Source organism: Ovis aries, chromosome 13 (assembly GCF_016772045.2).
Source record: "Ovis aries strain OAR_USU_Benz2616 breed Rambouillet chromosome 13, ARS-UI_Ramb_v3.0, whole genome shotgun sequence".
Classification (NCBI taxonomy): Eukaryota; Metazoa; Chordata; class Mammalia; order Artiodactyla; family Bovidae; genus Ovis; species Ovis aries.
Genome location: NC_056066.1, coordinates 60,971,392 through 60,992,908, shown reverse-complemented (window position 1 = coordinate 60,992,908; position 21,517 = coordinate 60,971,392). Strand labels below are relative to the sequence as shown.

Here is a 21,517-nt window from a genome sequence, read left to right as displayed (position 1 = left end):
AGGGCCCAAGAGCCCCAGCTACTGAGCTCATGTACTACTGAAGCCCGTATGCCTAGAGACTGTGCTCTGCAACAAGAGAAGCCACTGCAATGAGCAGCTCATGCACCACAATGAAGAGTAACCCCTGCTCGCCGTAACTAGATAAAGCCCACACACAATGATAAAGACCCAGTGCAACCAAAAATTAATTAATTTTTAAGAAAGAGATTAACCTACTTAAAAAAAAATGATAGTGACTGCAAATCCAAGTAGAAATTCTTAGTGCTAGATTTTTTATTTAGGATTATTATTGCTTTTGTTAGCACTCTGGTAACAAAACTACATAGGATTTGAGTGGTCTGCCCCAACTTGACTTTCCCCATAAACCCATTATATTTTGCACAAAACTTAGCAGACACAAGATTTTTTTAAACAAATGTTTAATAGCACAAGCTATAACAAGCCTGTACCTACAATCTGCCACATGTAATTCTATGTGTTTTATGTACATTCTCAAGTCAGTTTTCACAGCAATTTGATAAGATGCTGCCCAGAGACAATGATTTATTCAAGATCACACAGCTAACAGGGGGCAAAGTGAGGATTTAGATATATCATAACTGAAAAACACATGCTTCTCTCAATTACATTACTATAAAAAGCGACCATAAATACTACACCAGAATCTTCACTGAATAACTAACAAGAATATTAACTTAGTCAACTTACAGGAGATGGAGGATGCTTTCGCAGTTCCGATGTAAAGTTCACTTCCTTATACTCCTCCTGGTTTTTAGGATGCTGTTTGATCCGCTCATCTGTGCGGAAGTGGAAGTCAACTGATTTGGTTACCTGGCTCACTGATTTCTTCACAGGTTGTCCTGAGTAAAAAGTACAGTAAAACATACAGGTAACACTAATAATAGAGAACATATATACAGTAAGTCCCTTTTTATTCAGTCCTTTTGGTATTTCTATTACCATGGATCTAACTTTATTTACTCTCTGCATATAACCCAACTTGAAACAGTCCTCAAGGACACCAATATACGTGCCTTATTCATTTAGTACTATTGAGTTTGAGGGCCTTCAGTCAGATGCAAATTGTAATAAGGTAGCACAGGGGAGAAGAATCCCATCTCCCAGGTGTGTTCATAGCTCTGGAGACAGAGAGAAACTGGAATACTTTCAACAAGAAAAGCTATGAAATGACTTTAGAAACACACTTAACTAAGCATCTCTAAAAGGGAGACCCCATAGCTCCAAGGACGCTTTTCAACCCAGTAAGCAGAGCTTTACAGCTTTGACTTCACCAATATAATTATGCTAAAGCAAAAAAGAACTCTGATCCTTTCAGCTCCCCCAGTCATACTTTCCTCCCCAGCTACAAGTGGATTCACTCAACTTTCTTCTCCTCTGCCTAGGATAAATAGAAAAAAAAAAAAAAATTGGTCTGCCCAACTGCTCTATCTTCTGTCTTAATCCTAGTTCCTTCTTTTTCTAATACAAAGAAAAAGAATTAGGAAAAAAGAGGAAGAGATTAATTCTACTTGGGAAAACGAGGTAAGGACTCATGGAAAAGACCTCAAAAGATGGGTGTCAAAAAAAAAAAAAAAAAGATGGTGTGACTTCTACAGCTAAGAGATGGAGAGGAACAACAACATGCTCTAAGAAAGGACCAACGTACATAAAACATTCTAGGGAATGATCACTGGGATATGAATGGCACCCATGTCCAGGCTCCTAAATAAACACATCTTTTTACGCTGACTACTGACCAAGAAAGATATTTTTGCTTTCTAAACTTTTAAAAACTACCAAGGTTATGAGAAGCACGACCTCATAAATCAGACTCAATCAGAACCAAACTGACCTGCTCCTGCAAGAGCAAACTTTTTGAATTCTTCATTCCTTTTCCGCATCTCTACCACTTCCTGCTGCATTTTCACTCTCTTCTCCAACTCTTGCTCCTCAGTACTTTTTAGAATCTTCTGCCTAAAGGGCAAATAAGTAAGGAGATGAGAGAGGAGAGGAGAGGAGAAAGAGATTCAATGGTAAAAAGAAATCTAAAGGCATTATATAGATTAGATTTTTAACCTGGGATTAAATAACCATCAAAACCAAAAAGTATTATCCAAGAAATCAATAGTAACTTAGATAACACTATGAAAAAAAAAGATGCAAAATTTATTATAAAATATTGAAAAAAGTTAAAACAGACTACAGAGAATTTTACAAAATATCCACAAATTTGACTGTATAATGATTAACTTTCATGCCACAAGAAAAACTAAAAAACCAGTAGTATTATTTTCAATAAACACAGCAAAAGGTTAACATACATAAAATATATACTATGATAAAGAGAAAAGACTTAGGAGCAGAGCCAACCAGAGTTCAAATCATAACCCTGTTGTTTCATTTCCTTCCTATGTGATCTTGAGAAAACTATTTAATCTCTATGAACCTCAGTGATCCCCAGTGTAAATGGGTAATACAAATACTTGTTTTCACAGAATACTTGTGACTATTAAAAACCAGACAGTTTCTGAAATAACTGACATAGCCTAAGTTCAATTTAAAGTAGCCATTCTTGAGAAAAAACAATAATAAAGTAGTTATTCTTAGTAATGAAACATCACTAAGACCACTTACAGATAAACAAAAAGGAAACAACTCTGGAAAAGATGTTTACAGCAACAGTAATACAATCCTGTTAGCAAACAAACAAAAATTAAAATAATTTGATGCCATCAACATTAAATTTGAAACAATTTTAAAGTAAAAAATTCAATACAGGTGAGACTACAAGGAAATAAAAATATTCAAAGTTGATGGCACTAAAAATTCACACATTTATTTCAGAAATAGAACTGACAATATAAATAGCCATAAAAAGGATCATACTCATAGACCAAGTAATTTCTCTTTCCTTATCTTGAGGAGACTACTCAAAGAAAAGAATCTCTCTATAAAGATGTTCACTGATTCCTTATAACAGTGAAAAATTTGAAACAGCATTTTTAACAGGAAATAATTAATATAAAGAATGTTAACCATCAACCAAAAAGAAGGATAAATGTGAAGATTTTGTAGCAGTCCAGAAAATAAGAGTTTCATAGTGAGTGAATAAAGCAGAATCCAAAGACTGCTTAAATACTGACTGTAAAAATTGGTATTTTACTTGAGTGAAGTCCAGAATGGAGCTTGACAAAGTAAATACTGTTCAATTTAGGTAACTGGCCACGTGATGTGAAGAGAGGACTCAGAGGAAAGACCCTGACACTGGGAAAGAAGGCAGATCTACTACACATGGCTTAAGTTTTCTCACTCTTTAGGACAACAGCCATACTTCAACAGCCAAGGTTCTTCCAACAGTATCATCTGAAGGCAGGAGGAGGACACAACAGAGGATGAAATGGCTGGATGGAATCAATGATTCAACAGACATGAGTTTGGGCGAGCTCCAGGAGACTGTGAAGGACAGGGAAGCCTGGCAGCTGCAGTTCACAGGGTCGCAAAGAGTCAGACACGACTGAGCGACTGAACAAGAACTTTTACTAACTTTTTTCTTTTATATTTCTTTTACATTTAATAGTTTATTTTTTTTCAATGTATAAGACTCAAGCACCCACTAGGACATGAACAATGTACCTTACCATGGTGACAGCCTTTAGAGTTTCCCAGGCTCCATGTGCTTCAAACAGACTGTAGTTGTACACATTTGTAATTTTACTCTGACTCTAAAGCTGAAATTCAGGAAAGTATCATACCTTACAGGTGGGATACAAGGTGCAGTATGTCTACCCTTGGCTTTTCCTGGGGAAGATTCATTCTTTTCAGAAATATCTTGACAAGCATTGCCTTCTTCCTCTTCTTCTAACTTCTTTTTATTGTGAGAACTTGAGTTGAAAAGGACAAAAAATATCTCAATTCCCTACAGCATACACACATCTCAATCTCCTCCCCAGATCTACTACACATGGCTTAAGTTTTCTCATTCTTTAGGACAACAGCCATACTTCAATAGCCAAAGTTCTTCCAACAGTTATCATCAGTTTACATATACCAGTCAATAGCTACAACAAGCAAACTTTGAGAACACCAACAGAAGTCAGGTAAGAGTGTCTGGTGATGGTTCAGGAAGGTGGGAAGAGATTCCAACAGCTCATTATCAAATGAACAAATGCAAGACAGTTTCCGTTCCAAAATTTATGTTGCTTTAAATGGCAACCCACTCCAGTATTCTTGCTTGGAAAATCCCATGGACAGAGAAGCCTGGCAGGCTACAGTCCATGGGGTCGCAAAGAGTCAGACACAACTGAGCGACTTCACTTTCACTTATTAACAGAACTCTAATTTTGTTTGGGGCAGCCAACATATGAAGGTAAAAGTACTGTACTTGCTTCAACAATCTCTATTGCAACTAGAGGGGATCTAATTGACAGTTTAGTCAACTACTGTATAAACATAAGCATTACTGGAAAATATTTTACTTTCCTATTATGGATGCTACCCCTTTCTTCGCCAGACCCTTCTCTTGAACATGGATACGATACCTAGAGATAGAGAAGCTATCTTGTGATAATGAGGCAACAAGCACAAGGAAGAAGCTAAGAAACACAGAGCAGCCATCTTGAGCAGCAAGTATTGGGGGGGAAAAAAACCCACTAAGTTTCAGAAATGTCATCGAACCAAAGCTAGCAGCAAACTACTTTCAGAATTCTATGAAGCAAATAAATCACTGTTCTTTAAACTTCTCTAATTAAATTGGCTACCATATTACCTTCAACAAAACGCACTCCTAACTGACAAAAATAAGAACAAGCACCATGTATTCTGCTTGCTATTACCATAGAAGCAAACAGGGGTAAAATCTATGCCAACTGACAGAAGCCGTGGCTACTTACACTTTCATTTTTTTGGAGGGTGGAAATTCATTGATGATTACAGGAGTACCACATCTCTTGGCTTTCATTTTTACATGCTGCTTTTCTTTCTGTTCCAAATTCTTCTTAGCAGAGAGTCTGAGAGATCTTCTATGGTAGAAGAATTGACAAAACTTATCTGTAATGAATACATCTACTAGATATGTTGCAGAAATGTGAAAATATGTCAAACTACAAAGGCTATTTGTACAAACTACAGAAATGGTATTATTTCCACTCTAAAACTCTAATGTCTTATTGATAGCTTTTGAAAATTCACCATAAAATGTTGGTACTTTAAGTGCACTGGTATTTGTAAATCAAACCTCAATAAAGTTGATTTAATTTTGTAAAAAGGCACTGGTACAACTCCTTCCTTTTGAAGGTATGAGTAAAAGTAAAAAAAAAAAAAAAAAAAGATGAGGTGACTTGACCCTGTTACACAGCTAACCAGTCAGACTTGAAGTTAGAAGATCTCCTGGAAATTTACTGAAGTGCTTATTTTCTCCTCTTTTAGTCATGACCCCCAAGTTTTCTTAAAATATGTAACACATAACAAAAAGTACACAAAATCCAAGTTAATTAATGATTACAAAGTGAAGACTCATGAAATCACCACCTAGACCAAGAAACAAACACTGGAAGCAGGTGCTACCTTGACTTTTACAGCAATGACTACTTTGGCTTGATCGTTTTTACCAAATAAACATGCATTCCATAAACATAGTATGTTGGTTTGAAAAGAAAACAAAAACTTTATACATTTTTTCTGTCTTGCTTTCTGTCTCAATATTATGTTTGTGAGATTCAACCACATTTATTCATGGAGTTCTAATACATGAATTTCCGATGCTCTATAACATTCATTACATGAACATACTACTATTTATCCAATCAACTGTTGATTCTCGCATGTGTCCTGATCTACACATTGTTGTTGTAAGATTGCTAAGTCACAGGACATTGGTTTATTAACTAAAGTTATTTTCCAAGGTGCTTTTACCAATTTATGCTTACACTGGCAAATTTATAAGAGTCTGTAATGCTCTACATTCTCCTAAACACTTAGTATTGTCGGATGACTTAATTTCAGTCATACAAATTGGTATATACTAATCATAGAGCCTCACTGTGGTTTTAGTTTGCTTTTCCCAGGGAGATTGAGCACCTTTTCACATGTTTATTGGCCATTTGGTTATCATCTTTCATTAAGTACTAGTTAAGTCTCTTGGTTGTTTTCTATTGCACTGTGAATCATTTTCTGATTAGTAGGAATTCTTTTTATACTGTGAATATGAGCCCGTTGTAGGTTTTAAGTGTTACAAATATCTCCTGCCAATCTAGGGGTTGGCTTCTCACTCCTTTTTTGGGGGATGTGGCTTCTCACTCTTTATGGTATCATTTGATTAGACAGTAAGTTCAAAAAGCACTTCTTCCCAAAAAACATGTCAATGCTTTTCTGTGTGGATTCTATTTAAGAAATCTGTCCCTATTCCAAGGTCATGAAGATATTCTCCTGTATTTCCTTACTTGAGCTGCGTTTTCACATTTAGATCTACAATTCACCTAGTACTGACTGTTTTGTATGGAGTGAGATAGGTGACAACTCTCATTTTGTTCTATTTGGCTACCTATTGTCCAGTCATTGTTTACTTAAGAGGGAAAAATAAAAACATCCTCTCCTCATAGGCATGCAGTACCACTTTTGTATATATTGTGTCCATATATGTCCATATATGACAGAGTAAGCTTCTATATGATTCCACTGGTCTCATCATTGGGCAATACCCAAATTAATATAAAGCATTAGTTATTGTAGCTTTATAATATGACTTACTATCTACAAAATACTTTAAAAGTATTTTGACTACTCTTGGACCTTTGCATTTCTGTATAACTTTTAACATCAACTTATCAATGTCCAAAATGAAAACCTTTCGGACTTTTGTAGAGATAGCATTGAATCTATAGGTTGGGTAAGGGACTCTCAAGAGTTTTCTCCAGCACCACAGTTCAAAAGCATCAATTCTTTGGCGCTCAGCTTTCTTCACAGTCCAACTCTCACATCCATACATGATCACAGGAAAAACCATAGCCTTGACTAGACGGACATTTGTTGGCAAAGTAATGTCTCTGCTTTTCAATATGCTATTGAGGTTGGTTATAACTTTTCTTCCAAGGAGTAAGCGTCTTTTAATTTCATGACTGCAGTGATTTTGGAGCTCAGAAAAATAAAGTCTGACACTGTTTCCACTGTTTCCCCATCTATTTCCCATGAAGTGATGGGACCGGATGCCATGATCTTCATTTTCTGAATGTCGAGCTTCAAGCCAACTTTTTCACTCTCCTCTTTCACTTTCATCAAGAGGCTTTTAGTTCCTCTTCACTTTCTGCCATAAGGGTGGTGTCATCTGCATATCTGAGGTTATTGATATTTCTCCCAGCAATCTTGATTCCATCTTGTGCTTCTTCCAGCCCAGCGTTTCTCATCAGGTACTCTGCATATGAGTTAAATAAGCAGGGTGACAATATATGATGCTTTTGAACTGTGGTGTTGGAGAAGACTCTTGAGAGTCTCTTGGACTGTAAGGAGATCCAACCGGTCCATTCTGAAGGAGATCAGCCCTGAGATTTCTTTGGAAGGAATGATGCTAAATAAAGCTGAAACTCCAGTACTTTGGCCACCTCATGTGAAGACTTGATTCACTGGAAAAGACTCTGATGCTAGGAGAGATTGGAGGCAGGAGGAGAAGGGGATGACAGAGGATGAGATGGCTGGATGGCATCACTGACTCAATGGACATGAGTCTGAGTGAACTCCAGGGTTTGGTGATGGATAGGGAGGCCTGTGTGCTGCGACTCATGGGGTCGCAAAGAGTCGGACATGACTGAGTGAATGAACTGAACTGAACTGAAGGAGACTTGATAATTATAGTACTGAGTCTCCCAAAGCATCAACAAGGGGGCTTTTCTGGTGTCTCAGTGGTAAAGAATCCTCTTGTCAATGCAGCAGACAAGGATTCAATCCCTGACTTGGAAAGATTCCACATGCTGCAGGGCAATAGGCTCATGAGCCACAACAATTGAGCCTGCGCTCTAGAGCCCAGGAACCACAACTATTGAGTCCACGTGCTGCAAACTACCGAAGCCCACGTGCCTAGAGCCCAGGGTTTATTCTCTGCAACAAGAGAAGCCTGCACCACAACTAGAGCAGCCTGTACTTTTGCTGCAAGCAGAGAAAAGCCTGCACAGCAAAGAAGACTCAGCATAGCCAGAATAAATAAAACATGAATGTAGTATGTCCTGTCATTTATTTAGATGTTGTTTAATTTTTCTCAACACTCTCTTAAGATTTATTAGTATATATTCAAATTTTTATGAGTGCATAGAGTACCTAATTTAAAAATCTTTATCACAGAGAATTTAAAACATATTAAAAATGGAGAATAACATAAAGAACCAATAGGTACTCATCATTCAACTTTAAAATTTATCAACTTATATAAAAAAAAAATTACCAACTTATAGCCAATCACATTGTCAACTTTCTTTTCATCTACCCATCTTAGATTTTGAAGTAAATCCCAAATTTCATATCTTTCATCTGCAAGTATTTTCATATTAATCTCTAAAGGGACTCATAAAAACAAAAATATGGAGTAATGTACATTTATCATGCAAATCTTCTTGCATATTATTACAAAATGTACACAATATACAAAAATATGACTATTTGAGTGCACTGGAAAGTGACCAAAGCAGGCAGAAAACAGGAATATTTATCCATGAATAGTAACTACAAAGGTTAAGAGTTATGAGTTTTTTGCCTGTGGGCATGCCCCAAATGTGGCAGCTCCAGCAGCAGAAAACTCTACTATCACTGGCTTTAGATAACAGAAGATAGAATTCAGGCCAGTACAGGAGCTAGAAACTTAGGAGGAAAGTCCTAGAAGAAAAAGAGCTACAAAAAAGGTGTCACTCAAAATCTGAGCCAAAACTCTGCACAAATTTCCTGTTACTATATATGCTAACTATGTGTATTTAGGGGAGACCAAACATGCCCAGTGAAGAAAGCAGAAACTGCTGAGGTGTCCATCCTTATAAGACAAGTGAACTAGGTAAGACTGGTGAGTTTGCTGGATTTTTTTTTTGATTCAGTGCATTACCCAGTGTGCAGATAGTAGAACAGCTCATGACTCAAGTCTTACTAGCTTGAGGTGTCTGAAGCAAAGCAGCTGGAAATTTAGAGGCAATACTCCAGAAGAGAACCACACAGAGGATGAAAACTTAAGTCTGAGTATAAACTCTACTTGGTTGGCTGACCACTAAGATCTTCAGCATAGGGGAGACTCCAAGAAGGCAGATTTGAAAAGCAATTATCAGTTCACTCACTCAGTCGTGTCTGACTCTTTGCGACCCCATGAACCGCAACACCCAGGCCTCTCTGTCCATCACTAACTCCCGGAGTCCACCCAAACCCATGTGCATTGAGTCGGTGATATCATCCAACCATCTCATCCTCTGTCGTCCCCTCCTGCCCTCAATCAGGGTCTTTAGCAATTATATATGTAGACATATGAATGGCTAGAAATCACATGAAAATGTGATCAACATCATTAGTCATCAAGAAAATGCAAATTATAAACACAATGAAGTATCAGTAAAAAGACTGATAATACCAATTGTTGGCCAAGATATGGAGCAACTGATACTCTCATACTATCCTGCTTATGGAAATGTAAAATGGCACAGTCATTTTGGAAAAATTCAAACTGTTTCTTATAAACAGTTTGAATCCTGTCTCTGAAATAAATCTGCCCTGTACAAGCAACTTTAGCACCTCTATCCTCTTATCTATATAAAATAAAGTATATTACCTACAACTCATTAATGTTATGAAGATTAAATAAGGTAACATGAAAAGTCTAATGTACTATGGGACACATAACCCTTCTCTGAACATTATTAATATAACCACCACTTTTGAACACCTCTTACCTCTGAGGCTGAGCTTGATTATTTCTTGATGTGGTTTCTTTGACTTTCATAGAAGGACATTCATTTGATGGAATGGACTCTTCCACCAAATTTTCTTTTTCTGCTTGTATGTTGTAAGTATTATCAACTGCAAGAGAACAAAAACTAGTCTATACTCAAATCCCCAGGAAATACATATCTATATATACATATGACTTAATATAGAATTCTAGATTGAAATATGTGTGTGTATCCTTCTAAGCAGTGGAAACTTTTGCTCCAGTGAAATCTTATGCAGATCAATTTATAAAAGCTACTTTAGTTGAAGCAGAAATGAAATATCCAGGGCCCTGCCTATTTACTGGTCTAAGGCACCTCAGAAAAAAGTGTCCCAAACCCCTCATGACACTTTGTTTTATTATTGATTTATCTGGCTGCACTGAGTCTTAGTTGCAACATGTGGAATTGCTGACCTTTGTCATGGAATGTGGGATCTTTAGTTGTGGCATATGAACTCTTAGTTGCAACATGTGGAATCTGGTTCCCTGACCAGAGATCAAACCCGGGCATCCTGCACTGAGACCACAGTCTTAGCCATCAGACCACCAAGAAAGTCGCTCTCACGACATTTCAAAAAGATAGAAATTCTGAAAGCTTCTGTGAAAAAATGAAATCACCTAAGTAAGGAAAACAAGGTAAGCTAAATTCCTCATCAGCAACAAAGGAAGATAAAAGATAATGGAACAAAAAAAAAAAAAGATAATGGAACAATGCCTTCAGAGAAATCAAGAAAAAAATATTTTAAACTGCAATTCTATATTAAGTCCAACTTTCAATCATAAACGAAGGTGGAACAATGACATTTTCAAACATATGAGAACTCCAAGTTCTCTTCCTGCACCTTATCTTAGGAAGCTCCCCAGGGACGTATCCCTGGCTAATGAAGTACGAACGAAAGAATACAAGAAAGAGGACATAAGACCCAGGAAACGAGACACTAAGAAGAAACTAAGAAAAATAATGCCGCCCTCAAATAAAGCAGTGTAACTTCCAAGGATCATTGTTCAATATGTAGCAAGCTCAAATGTAACAAAATTTTAAGTAATTGATGAAGTTTAAAGAATCTACCTGACCCTGATATCAAGATGATCTTTATGTTGTCAAGGGATTGTGACAAATAACACTAAGAAAGAACCAAGAAGAAATGTAGCTACATCACAGTAACTGACCTGGCATTGAGTAATATTTACATAAACAAAATAATGTAAATATTTCTGTAGTAATCATATGACCAGACATTATAAATACAACCCCCAATTAAATTTAAAACAATAAGAATTTTAAAATGTAGCATCTAAGAAAAGGGACTGTGTATGTAGTGTTGGAGAAGGAGATATCTTATCAAAGTATTCTGATGTTACTATGGACATCATAAAACAGAAGCAGAGAAAAAGTGCTGAGAATAATGAGAAAGAAACAATCAAGTAAAGGCTTCATGGAAAAAATAGCATTTGATAGTACAGCTTATGAATTGAGCCTTGATTAAAGAACACTTCAACCAGATGACAGGGAAGAAAAGTCAGGCCAAGAAAACAATTTCACACAATATTTATTCCAGAGAACAATTATTTAGCTCATTTCCTAAAGAACTTTTTTTCTCGAGGGAAGAAAAAGACATAGGAAAAAAAAATAGTATGCCATGTCAAAGCTTCAATAGAGTATCTTAGCCAATTAAAAGACACAGATGATTAAATTTTAAAAAAGACCTAACTATATATATATAACCTCAGATATGCATATGACACCACCCTTATGGCAGAAAGTGAAGAGGAACTAAAAGCCTCTTGATGAAAGTGAAAGTGGAGAGTGAAAAAGTTGGCTTAAAGCTCAACATTCAGAAAACGAAGATCATGGCTTCCGGTCCCATCACTTCATGGGAAATAGATGGGGAAACAGTGGAAACTGTGTCAGACTTTATTTTTCTGAGCTCCAAAATCACTGCAGATGGTGACTGCAACCATGAAATTAAAAGACGCTTACTCCCTGGAGGAAAAGTTATGACCAACCTAGATAGCATATTCAAAAGCAGAGACATTACTTTGCCGACTAAGGTCCATCTAGTCAACGCTATGGTTTTTCCTGTGGTCATGTATGGATGTGAGAATTGGACTGTGAAGAAGGCTGAGCGCTGAAGAATTGATGCTTTTGAACTGTAGTGTTGGAGAAGACTCTTGAGAGTCCCTTGGACTGCAAGGAGATCCAACCAGTCCACATTCTGAAGGAGATCAGCCCTGGGATTTCTTTGGAAGGAATGTTGCTAAGGCTGAAACTCTAGTACTTTGGCCACCTCATGCGAAGAGGTGACTCATTGGAAAAGACTCTGATGCTGGGAGGGATTGGGGGCAGGAGGAAAAGGGGACGACAGAGGACGAGATGGCTGGATGGCATCACTGATTCAATGGATGCGAGTCTGAGTGAACTCCGGGAGTTGGTGATGGACAGGGAGTCCTGGCGTGCTGCGATTCATGGGGTCGCAAAGAGTCGGAAACGACTGAGCATCTGAACTGAACTGAACTGAACTATATACTGCCTGTAAAAAATGCATTTATAATAATCATGAAAGTGAAAGTGTGAGTAGCTCAGTTTGTCCAGCTCTTTGCAACCCCATGGACTGTAGCCCGCCAGGTTTCTCTGTCCACGGAATTCTCTAGGCAAGAATACTAGAGACGGTAACCATTCCCTTTTCCAGGGGATCTTCTTAACCCAGGGATTGAACCCAGGTCTCCTGCATTGCAGGAGGATTCTTTACCATCTGAGCCACCAGAGAAACCCAAGAATACTGGAGTGGGTGGCCTACCCCTTCTCCAGGAGATGTTCCCAACCCAGGAATCAAAGCAGGGTCTCCTGCATTGAGAGACTCCTTACTCAGTAAGGAAACACTGGCCTTAAAGGACACAGTAGACCAGATATATATAGAGAGAACGTGTGGATTCTTTACTAGCTGAGCTACCAGGGAAGCCTGCCCATAGGCTATCCACTGACTTTTCAGTAAGCATACATTAAAGACAGTAATCATAAGCGGAGGAGAGTACAAATTCAGGGCTGTTAAGATTCACTTGAAATTATGAGATCAGCAACATAAAATAATCATGGAGATATAGATACATATATATAAACCTCATGGTAATCACAAACCAAAAAAAATCTATAATAGATATACAGACACATAAAAAAGAGAAAGGAATACAAATATGACACTACAGATAGCCATCAGACCATAAGGGAAGAGAACAAAGGAACAAAAACAGATATATAAAAACAACACCCAAACAATTAAAATGGCAATAAGTAGATATATATCAGTAATTAGTCTAAATGCAAATGGATTAAATGCTTCAATCAAAAGACACCAAGTAGCTAAATGGATACAAAACAAGACCCATATATATGCTGCCTACAAGAGACTGACTTCAGATCTAAAGACACACACAAAGAGAAGTGAGAGGATGGTAAAAGGCATTCTATGCAAATACAAATCAAAGGAAAGGAGGGGCAGCAATAATTATATCAGACAAAATGGACTTCAAAACAAAGACTGTTACAAAGACAAAGGATATTATATATGATCAAGGAACCGATTCACAAAGAAGATATAGCAATTGTAAATATATATATGCACCCAACACAGGACCACCTAAACATACAAAACAAATATTAACAATCATAAAGGGAGAAACTGACAGTAACACAACAACAGAGAACTTTAACACCCCACTTATCTCAATGGACAGATTCTCCAGATAGAAAACTCAGTAAGGAAACACTGGCCTTAAAGGACACAGTAGACCAGATATATATAGAGAGAACATTTCATCCAAAAGCAGCAAAATACATATTTTCAACTGCACAGGGAACACTCTCCGGGACAGATCACATTCTACGCCACAATACAAACTTCTGTAAATTTTAGAAAACTGAAACCATATTAAGCATCTTTTCTAACCACAACGCTATGACACTAGCAGCCAACCACAAGAAAGAAACTGCAAAAACACAAAAACACATGGAGGTTAACCGATATGCTACTAAACAACCAACGGATCGCTGAAGAAATCAAAGAAATCAAAAAAATACCTGGAGACAAATGAAAAAACACAACAGTCCAAAACCTATGGGATGTAGCAAAAGTGGTTCTAAGACAGAAGTTTACAGCAATACAAGCTTACCTTAGGGAACAAGGAAAATCTCAAACAATCAACCTAAACTTACACCTAAATCAACCAGAGAAAGAACAAACAAAACCCAATTAGTAGAATGAAAAAAAAAAATCATAAAGATCAGAACAGAAAGAAGTAAATAAATGGAAATAAATGGAATATGACTAAAAGAAAAATAGAAAAGACCAATGAAACTAAGGGCTGGTCCTTTGAAAAGATAAAATTGATAAACATTTTAGCTAGACTCATTAAAAAGAGAGAAAGGCCAAATCAATAAAGTCAGAAATGAAAAAGGAGAAGCTGCCAGCACCACCACAGAAATACAAAAGATCACAGGAGATTATTACAAACATCTATATGCCAATAAAATGGACAACCTAGAAGAAATGGAAAAATTCCTAGAAATGTACAATCTCCTAAGACTGAATCAGGAAGTAATAGAAAAGATTAAGAAACCAATTACTAGTAATGAATTTGAATCATTAATTTTAAAAAACTCCCAACAAACAAAAGTCCAGAAACAGATGACTTCACAGGTAAATTCTACCAAACATGTAGAAGAGTTAACACCTATCCTTCTCAAGCTATTTCAAAAAACTGCAGAGAAAGGAACTCTTCCAAACTCATTCCATGAGGCCAGCATCACCCTGTTATCAAAACCAGACAAAGATATTACAGAGAAAGGTCAATGTCACTGATGAACACAGATGCAAAAATTCTCAACAAAAAAGTATCATACACCATAATCAATACCATCTGTATTCATACCAGATACTTAAGGAGAAATAAACAATCCACAATCATAGTCTGAAATTTCAAAACCTCTCCCTAACTGATGGAACAAGTTGACAGAAAAATCAGCAAGACTATAATAGCCACACACATGTGTATGTGCTAAGTCATTTCAGTCGTGTCCAACTCTTTGGGACCCTGTGGACTGTAGGCTCCTCAGGCTCCTCTGTCCATTGGGATTCTCCAGGCAAGAATACTGGAGAGTTGGTAACTCTGATAAGCTGGTTCTTTGAGAAGATTAATAACAGTGCTAAATCTTTAGCCACACTGATTAGAAAAACAGAGAGAGATGACATAAATTGCTAATATCGGGAATGAGAGAGGCGATATCACTACAGAATTTATAAGTATCAAAAGGATAATAAGGAAACATTATGACAACTTTTTGCCTATAAATTAAACAATTTAGATGACATTGATAAATCACTTGAAAGACAAACTACCAACGCTCATTCAAGAAGAAACAGATAATCTATATCTGCTAAATAAATTGAATTTTTAGTTAAAAACCTCTCTGCAAAGAAAACTGCAGAGCCAGATAGCTTCAATGGTAAATTCTATAATATTAACTTTACACAAATTCTTCCAGAGATATGAAAAGGGAATATTTATATAGTAAGGCCAACATTTACTCTATCAAAATCAAACAAATGCATCACAAGAAAGGAAAACTACAGACTATTCCCCATGAACACAGATGAAGAAAATTTTAAACAAAATAATGTAACAAACTAAACCTAAAATATATGTATAAAGAAAAATACCATCCTGACCAATTGGGGTTCATTCCAGAAAAGAAAGATTGGCTTAAAATTGGAAAAGCAGCGTAATTAAGCAATTTAAAAACTAAAAATTTTAGAAAGGGAAAAAAATCATATAAACATCCTAATATATGCAGACAAAGCATCTAAGAAAATTTAGCATATATTACTATAAACATTATCAGCAAAATAGGAATAGAAGAGAAATTCCTCAGCCTGATAAAGGACATCTATGAAAAAACTACATCAGGATTGAAATCAAAATAAGAAATGAGGCCTTCAAAAAAAAAAAAAAAAAAGGACTATAGTTAACATTATACTTAATGGTGAAAGCCTGCATGCTTTCCCCTAAAATCAGGAATAAAACAAGCATGTCTACTTCTCCTCTCCTATTCAACGTCACATTAAAGGCTCTAGGCACTGCAATGTGCAAGAAAAACAAAAGGCTTATTTGCAGATGACATAATCACTAAGGTAGAAACCTGATGAAATCCACAAAAAAGGTACTAAAGCTAGTAAGTGACTTTAGAAGGTTGTAGGATAAAAGATCAATATGGAAAAATTTATCATAATTATTTGTACTAGCAACACAATAAAAGCTGAAATTAAAATAGAGGTCTGGGGACTTTCCTGATAGTCCAATAGTGAAGACCATGCTCCCACTGCAAGGGGGAGTGGCTGTGATCCCTGGTTGGAGAACTAAGATCCCACATGCTGTGAGGCCAAAAAAAACCCCAAAAAACCAGCGCTCTGAAAAGTGCTCTGTGAACACAAATAAGGGGAATCAATTAGAGAAAAAACGATATTTAAGTTGGAAACTGAATGATGAATAAGAATTTTTCAGTTAGACTAAGGGTAGAATAGCACTAATGAGACAGGTGAGAATGTGTACTAGGAAAGAACAAAAACCCTGTGGCTGAGGGGTATGCTGAGTGGAAGCAGTGTATGTGGTTTTTGATACATGATGGGCCAAGCAGAGGTGTCCTACTCTGGGGCTCACTGCTGACAAATAATTTTAAACTGAAAGTGATCCAGACAAACTAGGTACCATCACATCCTCTTTCAATTCAAGAAGAGCACAAAGACCATCAAAGCAACAGAAAAATCTTCCACACTTCTTAGCACCTCAAGTGAAATATGTATACATGGTTATAACCTCTTACGCAAGAAAGATGGATACTTGTCCAGACCCCAAATTCAGTAAGATATCACCTGTGTTTGAAAGTCAGCCTAGCAACTGAGACCCTGAACTAAACAAGTTCACTGAAAATACAGCGACTTTCTAATATGGCCCTCTAGTTAGTGCTGCAATTGGGGCGAGTTTCAGATTAACCCATAAGATTAATTCTCAAATGTTCTAAATTGATTATGGTGATTGCACAACTATTCCATGAGCATATGAAAAAAAGACTGAAAGGTACACTTTAAGCAGGTGAACTGTATGACATGTGAATTACATCTAAATATAGCTACTGTTTCAAAACAATCATTTTTGAGGATTTATGACCTCTTAAAAGAATACTTTTTGTTCTAATCAAACAGACAGTATTTTGTATATTTAGTAACTATTAGTTAAATGTCAATCATCTTTTAAAATCAGATACAAGACTCAAAGAATTCTTGCATAATTATCAAGCAGTACATTCTTCTCTCCTGCTGCTTTGTTTCCCAGCCAGACTCGCGTTACGTTACATTAAATCTAGCCAAAAAAGAAAATAGTTATATATCTGGCAATAAAATTCTATGTTAGCTTAATTTCTCAAAGTTTGAAAACTGAAAAGAACATAGCACATCATTAGTTTTCAAATCACCATGAAATGAATAAATGAATTAGCCCATTTCACCAATTAAAAACAAAGGGATACATCATTTAGGTAATTTCCCCAGGTCCCTCAGGTTCCTAATATACTGCTCCACCATTCTGCCAAGGAGGTTTTTTCTAAGATGTTCTTTCTTACCTGGCCTCAAGGGTGTGACATCTTGATGAAGATTAGCCTTCCTCAGAGGTGTTTTGCCCTGAAAAAGCCCTCCTGTACCATCCTTCCCAGGAAACTTATTCTCCAAATTAGCCTTCTCATCTGTGAAAAGGTAAAATCATGATCATCTAAACAACCAGCAAGGAAGCAAACAAAAGAGTATCATACACTTAAAATGAGGCCTGAAGCCTCCTACTGGTACACTTTGAACTCATTTGGCAAGTACCAGCAAAGCTTCAGTGATTAAAAAAAAAATAAGTACAGGTTATATAACAGAGACAGCAACTGCAAAAACTAACACTAAAACACTGGTAACACTGAACAAAGTATTACAGAAAAGGAGAAGTGCAGACTCTGCATTGTGAATAGCTCTTTATCTTTGCTTGATACAAATTTAGGACCATATAATCATAAACTGGCCTTATCTACTACCTAAATACATCATGTTCCTTTGAAAGAAAACTGTAATCAGTGAGATTGGTAAGGCTTACAAGGGACATCTTGTAGTCTAACTGAGTTGAGGTTCTTCCTCAATTAAGACAGTGTGGGGTGCAAGAGGATGGAATAGAGCTAGGTTCTCTCACGGAATTAGATCTTAGGTTTTGCCATGACCAAAGCCAGTACAAGCAGTGAAAAGTGTATTCTATCAACAGCCTACTGATACAAGTTTTAGGAATGTGCTGAGTCCCACTGTGAATGTATACTCTGACTGCAACTGTGTAAAAAGATGTGATTATCTGGAAGAAAATTATAAAGGAATACATTAGAACTTGTGTGGACCACAACAAACTCTGGAAAATTCGGAAAGAGCTAGGAATACCAGACCACCTGACCTGCCTCCTGAGAAATCTATATGCAGGTCAGGAAGCAACAGTTAGAACTGGACATGGAACAGACTGGTTCCAAAGAGGGAAAGGAGTACATCAAGGCTATATATTGTCACCCTGCTTATTTAACTTATACACAGAGTGCATCATGAGAAACACTGGGCTGGATGAAGCACAAGCTGGAATCAAGACTGCTGGGAGAAATATCAATAACCCCAGATATGCAGATGACACCATCCTTATGGCAGAAAGCGAAGAACTAAAAAGCCTCTTGATGAAAGTGAAAGAGGAGAGTGAAAAAGTTGGCTTAAAGCTCAACATTCAGAAAACTAAGATCATGGCATCTGGTTTCATCGCTTCATGGCAAATAGGTGGGGAAACAGCGGAAACAATGACAGACTTTATTTTCTTGGGGTCCAAAATCACTGCAGATGGTGACTGCAGCCATGAAATTAAGATGCTTGCTCCTTGGAAGAAAAGTTATGACCAACCTAAACAGCATATTAAAAAGCAGAGACATTACTTGGCCAAGAAAGGTCCATCTAGACAAAGCTATGGTTTTTCCAGTATTCATGTATAGATTTTAGAGTTGGACTATAAAGAAAGCTGAGTGCCAAAGAACTGATGCTTTTGAACTGTGGTACTGGAGAAGACTCTTGAGAATCCCTTGGACTGCACGGAGATCCAACCAGTCCATCTTAAAGGAAATCAGTCCTGAATATTCATTGGAAGGACTGATGCTAAAGCTGAAACTCCAATACTTTGGCTACCTGATGCAAAGAACTGACTCATTTGAAAAGACCCTGATGCTGGGAAAGACTGAAGGCGGGAGGAGAAGGGGACGACAGAGGATGAGGTGGTTGGATGGCATCACTTGACTCAGTGGACATGAGTTTGAGTAAACTCCGGGAGTTGGCGATGGACAGGGAGGCCTGGCGAGCTGCAGTCCATGGGGTCGCAAAGAGTCAGACACAACTGAGCAACTGAATTGAACATTAGAACTAAGATGATTTTGAAAAAACAGTAGGATCCATTTTTTCTTTCAAAGTATATTTAAAAGTATTGTTATACTAATATTTCCTTTCCTGTTTTCAAGAAAAAACCTTGGAAAAAGAGAGACAGCCCAGGTATTTCCTCAGGGTTTCCGTGGACCAAGGGCATGGAGAAGACCTTCTGTATGGCAGCAGGCTTTCTTATCCACCCTTCCTCCTATACACACCCAACAGACCCACTGGATTTCATCAGAGTCCTTTTCCAAGAGAACGGTATATGCTATCACATTTGGACACTGCACTAAAAGTGTGAAGTACAGCTGCAATGGACTCATTTTTACCCCCATCACATACTGATTTCTCTTAATGAGAAAGAAAAAAATGAAGAAGACCCAGCAATAACTAGCATGACATATCACTGGTCTCACATACTATCCCAAAGTAATAAAAAAACAGAGAACAGACTTATGGACATGGGGAAAGAGGAGGAGAGGGTGAGATGTATGGAAAGAGTAACATGGAAACTTACATTACAATATGTAAAATAGATAGCCAAAGGGAATTTGCTGTATGGCTCAGGAAACTCAAACAGAGGCTCTGTATCAACCTAGAGTGGTAGGATGGGGAAGGAAATGGGAGGGAGGTTCAAAAGGGAGAAGATATATGTATACCTATGACTGAATCACAGCGAAGTTCGACAGAAAAAAACAAATTTCTGTAAAGCAATTATCCTTCAATAAAAAAATAGATTTAAAAAAACCCCTCACATCCTTATTTGTCGATGTCAAAGTTTGTGTCATATCACCTGACCCAGTATCAGGGAATCCTATCTCTATTTGGAGACTGGGTTCTGAGTAGCATAATCCCTCCATTTAAAAATGGCAATCCACTCCAGTATTTCTGCCTAGAGAATTCCATGAACAGAGGATCCCAAGGGGCTACAGTTCATGGGGTCCCAAAGAGTCAGACAAGACGGAGTGACTAACACTTTCACTGTGACTTTGGACTAGTTCCATAAATCCTAGAAGCCTGAATTTTAATAACCAAAGCAGTCTTGAGAAAGAAGAATGGAGTTGGAGGAATCAACCTTCCTTACTTCAGATTATACTACAAAGCTATAGTCATCAAGATAGTATGGTACAAAAAGAAACACAGACTAGTGAAACAAGATAGAAAGCCTAGAAATAAACCCATGCATTTATGGGTACCTTATACCTTATTTTTGACAAAGGAGGCAAGAATATTCAATGGGGCAAAGACAGCCTCTTCAATAAATGGTGCTGGGAAAATTGGACAGCTACATGTAAAAGAATGAAATTAGAACACTTCCTAACACCATCAGTTCAGTTCAGTTCAGTTCAGTCACTCAGTCATTTCTGACTCTTTGTGACCCCATGAATCGCAGCACACCAGGCCTCCCTGTCCATCACCAACTCCTGGAGTTCACTCAGACTCACGTCCATCGAGTCAATGATGCCATTCAGCCATCTCATCCTCTGTCATCTCCTTCTCCTCCTGCCCCCAATCCCTCCCAGCATCAGTCTTTTCCAACAAGTCAACTCTTCGCATGAGGTGGCCAAAGTATTGGAGTTTCAGCTTCAGCATCATTCCTTCCAAAGAAATCCCAGGGCTGATCTCCTTCAGAATGGACTGGTTGGATCTCCTTGCAGTCCAAGGGACTCTCAAGAGTCTTCTCCAACACCACAGTTCAAAAGCATCAATTCTTTGGCACTCAGCTTTCTTTACAGTCCAATTCTCACATCCATACATGACCACAGGAAAAACCATACCCTTGACTAGACGGACCTTAGTCAGCAAAGTAATGTCTCTGCTTTTGAATATGCTGTCTAGGTTGGTCATAACTTTTCTTCCAAGGAGTAAGTGTCTTTTACTTTCATGGCTGCAGTCACCATCTGCAGTGATTTTGGAGCCCAAAAAAATAAAGTCTGACACTGTTTCCACTGTTTCCCCATCTATTTCCCATGAAGTGAGGCGGCCTTACAAATAGCTGTGAAAACAAGAGAAGCGAAAAGCAAAGGAGAAAAAGAAAGATATAAGCATCTGAATG

At 37.4% G+C, this 21,517-nt stretch overlaps 1 protein-coding gene across 50 annotated transcripts in view; it reads right to left on the bottom strand.

Moving 5' to 3' along the window:
• The window catches only part of TPX2 (TPX2 microtubule nucleation factor), a 57,862-nt gene that overhangs the window by 20,662 nt on the left and 15,683 nt on the right, over positions 1-21,517 (bottom strand). For 36 of the 50 annotated variants that reach the window (XM_060397649.1, XM_060397650.1, XM_012189013.5 and 33 more), the window contains 6 exons: positions 17,613-17,732; positions 9,906-10,032; positions 4,890-5,018; positions 3,753-3,881; positions 1,853-1,974; positions 709-860 (listed from right to left, as the gene is read on the bottom strand). In XM_060397649.1, coding sequence (XP_060253632.1) covers positions 709-860; positions 1,853-1,974; positions 3,753-3,881; positions 4,890-5,018; positions 9,906-10,032; positions 17,613-17,732 — 779 coding nt within the window. The remainder of the gene's footprint in view (positions 1-708; positions 861-1,852; positions 1,975-3,752; positions 3,882-4,889; positions 5,019-9,905; positions 10,033-17,612; positions 17,733-21,517) is intronic. The other 14 variants (XM_060397681.1, XM_060397680.1, XM_060397676.1 and 11 more) reach the window with 1 other exon arrangement.